This window comes from Egretta garzetta, unplaced genomic scaffold, assembly GCF_000687185.1.
Source record: "Egretta garzetta isolate BGI_Z169 unplaced genomic scaffold, ASM68718v1 scaffold124, whole genome shotgun sequence".
Lineage (NCBI taxonomy): Eukaryota > Metazoa > Chordata > Aves > Pelecaniformes > Ardeidae > Egretta > Egretta garzetta.
The window spans coordinates 175374-180414 of NW_009259423.1; the positions used below are offsets into that span (position 1 = coordinate 175374).

At 50.6% G+C, this 5041-nt stretch overlaps 1 protein-coding gene across 1 annotated transcript in view; it reads right to left on the minus strand.

Annotated features, from left to right (window-relative positions):
- The window catches only part of ACKR2 (atypical chemokine receptor 2), a 4052-nt gene extending 1350 nt beyond the window's left edge, over positions 1–2702 (minus strand). The window contains exons 1-3 of the mRNA XM_035892520.1: positions 2520–2702; positions 1841–1898; positions 1–280 (exon numbers count right to left, since the gene is read on the minus strand). Of these exons, the coding sequence (XP_035748413.1) occupies positions 1–280; positions 1841–1898; positions 2520–2552 (371 nt within the window). The 5' untranslated portion in view covers positions 2553–2702. The remainder of the gene's footprint in view (positions 281–1840; positions 1899–2519) is intronic.
- Positions 2703–5041: the final 2339 nt, after the last annotated feature.

A 5041-nucleotide genomic window follows, 5' to 3' on the forward strand; every position in this document is an offset into this window, starting at 1 on the left:
AGATACACCTCAGTCATCTTCTTTTTCTTCTTGATGTACATAATGAGGACAATAAACAGGAGGACATTCCCGGCCAACCCAATCAGGAAGACCACGATGTAAAAAGATGGCAAGAACACTCTGCTAAAGGAGAGTACCTCTTCTTTTGTGCAGAGGCCATACTGCATGTAATCCTCCTCGTCCAAGTACTCGTACGGGTAGTCGCTTGAATTGGCAGCATCCAGCAAGGTGGCAGCAGTTGTTGTTGCCACCTTTGAAGTTGTGTTTGACAAGTGGCTGCCTAGGAGCAAAAGACAAGTGAAGGGGATAAAAACATTGTTCCAATCCACTCAAGAAAGACCAACATCACATCATGGAGGGTTTTCCTCTAGTTCATAGGTTTAAATTTCTGCCACCTTCTGAAAAGTATTTTGTGTCCTGCTCTCCTTGGCCTTTGCCTATGGCATGGGGACAGCTGTCTACACACATATGTACATATATATAAAAATAGTAATTCCAACGCATTAGAACTTGAAAGTAAATGACCACAGTCTTCTCTGACTAACTCACAACTTCCCCCTGACACCACTGCAAGTTTTGAGGAAGTGCCTGCTCTAGATTATGGGAAATCCACCACTACACCTCACTGTGAGCTGCTTTGGATTCACTTGGGTTGCTACTGAGAAAGCGGCATCTCAATTCTTGGTGAAGCAGAACCTGCCACCAGCACCTTTATGCTGGTGGGGCTGCTACCGAAGGTGAAATGCTGAACATCTCACTGCTCCTGGTAGGCCACTGACCTCTCTCCATGCCAACTCTAGGACGCAAAGCCATGCATTCTTGTAAAAGATAGTAGAAAGTGGAAAATACAGATTCATAGAATCATAGGATGGTTTGGGTTGGAAGGGACCTTAAAGATCACCCAGTTCCACGCCCCTTCCACTTGAGCAACCTTCCACTAGATCAGGTTGCTGAAAGCCTCATCCAAGGCAAGGACATGTAGGCAACAGAATCAACTCCTGAATCAAGGTTAGAGGTAGAGGTTAGATTTAGCTGGAAGGATGTTGCTGGAGTTGATCCTGCGTGAGATGAGGCATGGCTTGGAACCATCCTGACCAAGAAGGGAGAGGGCCATGGGATCAGCCACTCCCCAGGACTGCAGGCTGGCGTCAGTGTTTAGGCAGCTGCAGTCCAGATTTCAGGAAACGGTGACTGATTTGAAGAGCTTCCTATTTTTGGAGTCTGATTATCAGGAAAAAAAAAAACAAACCATGCACAAGAACACTACAAGGGTATTATCTTCTGAAAGCCACCCAAACTGAGCAATGGCCATCGCTGAAGAGCCCGTTGCCTGTGGTGCGAGATAGAAACTGCCTGAGCCACCTCCCATCAGTACCACGAAGGTTACTGTGGGTTTTAAAAATTAAGACTGATGTCATAGGGAAAAACAGCACAAATACTCCTCCACGCCTAAAACACATTGCTTGTCAGCCATGGCCACAGCTGCCCACCGTTCCCCGCCCCCCCCCGGCCTCATTCTTCCAGCAATCCCTAAACAGTTGTGGTTGTGTTGTTCCCTGCTTCAGTCACTCCAGCCTTGCTCTCCTCGAGGACCTGTTTCTTCCATTGCCCAAGAGACCTTCAATGAAGCTGCTGGTCCCTGGTTGTGCTACCTGTCCCGAGGAGGACATCCCCCATGCTGGCTCTGCAGCTTCTAAGGGCAGCTCCCTCCCCACAAACACCCCGGGAAAGGGGAGCCCCTCCATCCCAAGCGGGTTAAGCAAAGCACCCAAGGGTTTGGAGTGGGGTGCTGAGGGTGCCTGTGGGTGTGCAGCCATAAGGGGTGAAGCTCTGGACGTACCTGTTGCGGTCCCGTGCCTAAAATTGCTTAAATACCCATTCCAGGTAATTCCAGCTGGCTGAAAAGAAAAGAAAAGAAAATGTGGGTTGGGCTGCACTGAAATGTTTTCTTGGTGTCTCACAGTTCTTTGGCGAGTGCTGCAGGGCACTTCAGACAGAGCAGCCATGGAGAGCAGAAATCTGCCACAGGAGAGTGACAGAAAAAGACTTGTCTGAGAATGAGCTGGGATTTTTTTTTCTGTTTCATATTTTGGAAAAAATTCATCCTCAGCCATACACAGTTCTGACTGTACCCCTTGGAGAGGAAACCAAAACTGCCCACCCTTCTGATCACAGCAACACCCAGCGAGATTCCTAAACACCTTCCCCCCCACACACCCCCTCTGCACCCACATCAGGGCAAGCCATCCCCAAAATTTCCATTTCTGGGTCTCTCCCAGCCCACCAAGCTGCCTTTTCTCCCTCTGCTGTGTCTTCTCCCCTCTGTATCACGCTGGCACTGACATTCACATCCCCGTCCTGTAGCTCATAGCAGAGAACTGACGAATGCAATGTGGGCTGAGCTCAGAAATTAATCCCGACCCCTACAGAGCACTGGCTAACTTTCAAGAATAAAAGAGAACCTCTCCAGGTTTCTCATGAAGCTTTGTCTACAAGCGAGAAGCAGAAAATGCACTTACGGGAGCTTCTTCTCCACCGCAGGCAGTTCCCATCCTGCCAAAGGCTCGAATCAGACTTTTAGGAACTTCTTTTACTTGCACAAGAGCATGGGCAGGAAATGTGAGCTCAGTGTGACCTCCCTGTTCTGTTTTGCCTTTCCTGGTGTCACTCTGGGTGAGAGCACTGGAGAAATCATCTCCATGCCATGTCCGAGCACGTGTCCCTCTACAACATCTACAACTGGTGCCTGCACCCAGGGCTGGGCTTTGCCACCTGAGACACCCATCAGGACTGCGGTGCCTCCTGCCACGGGTGCTGTGGGGACCCCAGCACTCCTTCTTGAGAAATACAACCTGCTTTTTGGACAGCTCAAGTCAGGCACCGTGCTAGGGATGGCCAGAGCCACTGGGACCGAGGACCCATGTCAGCATGATGTGAAGATTGCTGGTGGATCCTGTGCATCCACGCACAGGCTGGATGGTGAGACTGCCCGCAAAATAGTCTGAAGTAGGTTTTTCTGGGATGTACTAGCTCAGGGTCACCCAGACAAGCACACAGACCAGCTGCTTGCTTAAACACAACCAGTTCCTTTTGCCCTTCTTCTCTCCATTTTTCCCGCTTTTCCCCCGTCCATCTTGGTTCTTCCCTGTTCTCTACCCCACCTCCTCCCAAACAAGCGATCAGTCCCTAATTCCTTTTTCCCTGTTGGTCCTGGGTTTGCTGCATCCCGACTCCAGATGCAGCAACAAGCTCCCTCTTGTTATTTTGTTTTCTAAAGGCTTTAACTAGTGGAAACATCTGCCGTTGCCTGACAGATGGATATTAAGATGATGTTCACTCTGTCCACCTCCCAGCTCCCCCAGGCAGGATTGGACCTGCTTGTTCTCTGCACTGAAAGGCTCCTGGGCATGAGACCCCAGTGTAGAAATCTGCATTTTTTCCAGGAAATCTGAATAAGCCAGGTGCTACTTGAATTCCACAGGGTCCTCATCCCCTGCAAGAGCAGAAACAGCTACCAGTAGGGACACAGCCGGGGCTGGCGGGCACTGGCAGCTCTGTGGGGACAACCTCATGTCTTTGTGGGCAGCGGCGAAGCACTGAAAGTGATGGCAGTGTTAGGTTAACGGTTGGACTTGATGATCTTAAAGGTCTTTCCAACCTAAACGATTCTATGATTCTACGGTACCAGGATAAGCAGCCGTGGTTGAACCTGCAGAGATTGACCACAGCAGAGATGCGCCAGGCTCCTGGCACTGCCACAGCGGTGTTTTGGGGACAGCTTCATGGCACGACCCTTGGCTTGCCTATCAAATGTCCCTCTGATAAAAGTGATTTATTGGAGAGGTTTTAGAACACCATCAGTGTGCGGTCACCCTCCGGCTTGTTTCCAAACAGGGCCATGGGGAACACCCCGACCGTGCCAAGGCCATCCCTTGTACCAACCCTGGTTGAGCTTTTTAAACCCCAAACTGCCCTGGTAAAAGCGGGAGAACAGAGCAGCAGCGATGGCCACAGCTCCGCACCCGACCTGCCCCGTGGCAGGGGGATCCACAGAGATGTTATTTTTACTCATTTCCGTGTTTGCCACCATCAGCCAGCGTACACTTGTGCTTGCGTTTAGAAGATATAATAAATATATAGGTAACACACACGTTAGGAGAATGCAAGAAGCCGCTTGCAAAGCCGAGGTGCCAAACCCACGCACGGGGACAGTAGAGGTGACAGCAGTTTCATTTGCCCAGCAATTAAAATGAAGTAAGTTTTTGGTTGTAACTGAGTTTCTCCCCTGAAGCACGTATCAGGCAGAGCTGCAGGGAATTAAATGTGCCTCCGAGAGTCACTGGAGAAAGCAGCCTTCACTGTAATTTATTACAAGATTTTAACTCAATTTGGGAGCTGGTAATTGCATAGATTTTTTTTCTTCCTTTCAGACTCTGCAGAGCCCTAATGGCTTCGGCAATTAAAATAACCAGATTACCCATGATGGGAAGCACATTTAGAGAGGTACAGCGGTACTAGCAAACAGTTCTTGGCGCCGCTTTCCTTCATGCTGCTGAAAATGCCGCACGTCAGCGGCCGAGTCGGCCCCGTGGGAGCAGCAGCTCCGCTTCCCCCCGTGCTCAGAGCTGGGGAGTCACAAACGCCACCCTGGAGAGCTGCAAAACGGGGCAGAGTTTTTGGGGAAAAGGCCTTTTTTTTTTTTTTTTTTTTGCTGTTTCGCCCTGAAGAACTGCTCCTGGGCTTATGGGAGGGTTTTAAGCATCTTCAAGATCGCGGGGGATTTCTCCTCCTGCTCCAGATTTCATTTGGTTAAACCCAAAGCCATGTCTTGGTTGTCTTTGGGCTCCGAGACCCACCGCCCGGCGTACAGCGGGGGCAGAGCAAGCTCTGCTTGCAACCCAAACTAAGGCCATTCGGCACCCTGCCGAGAGGGACTGGGGGGCACCGATGGACGAAAAGCTGGACATGAGCCGGCCATGGGCGCTGGCAGCCCAGAAGCCAACCCTACCCTGGGCTGCATCGGGAGAAGCGTGGCCAGCAG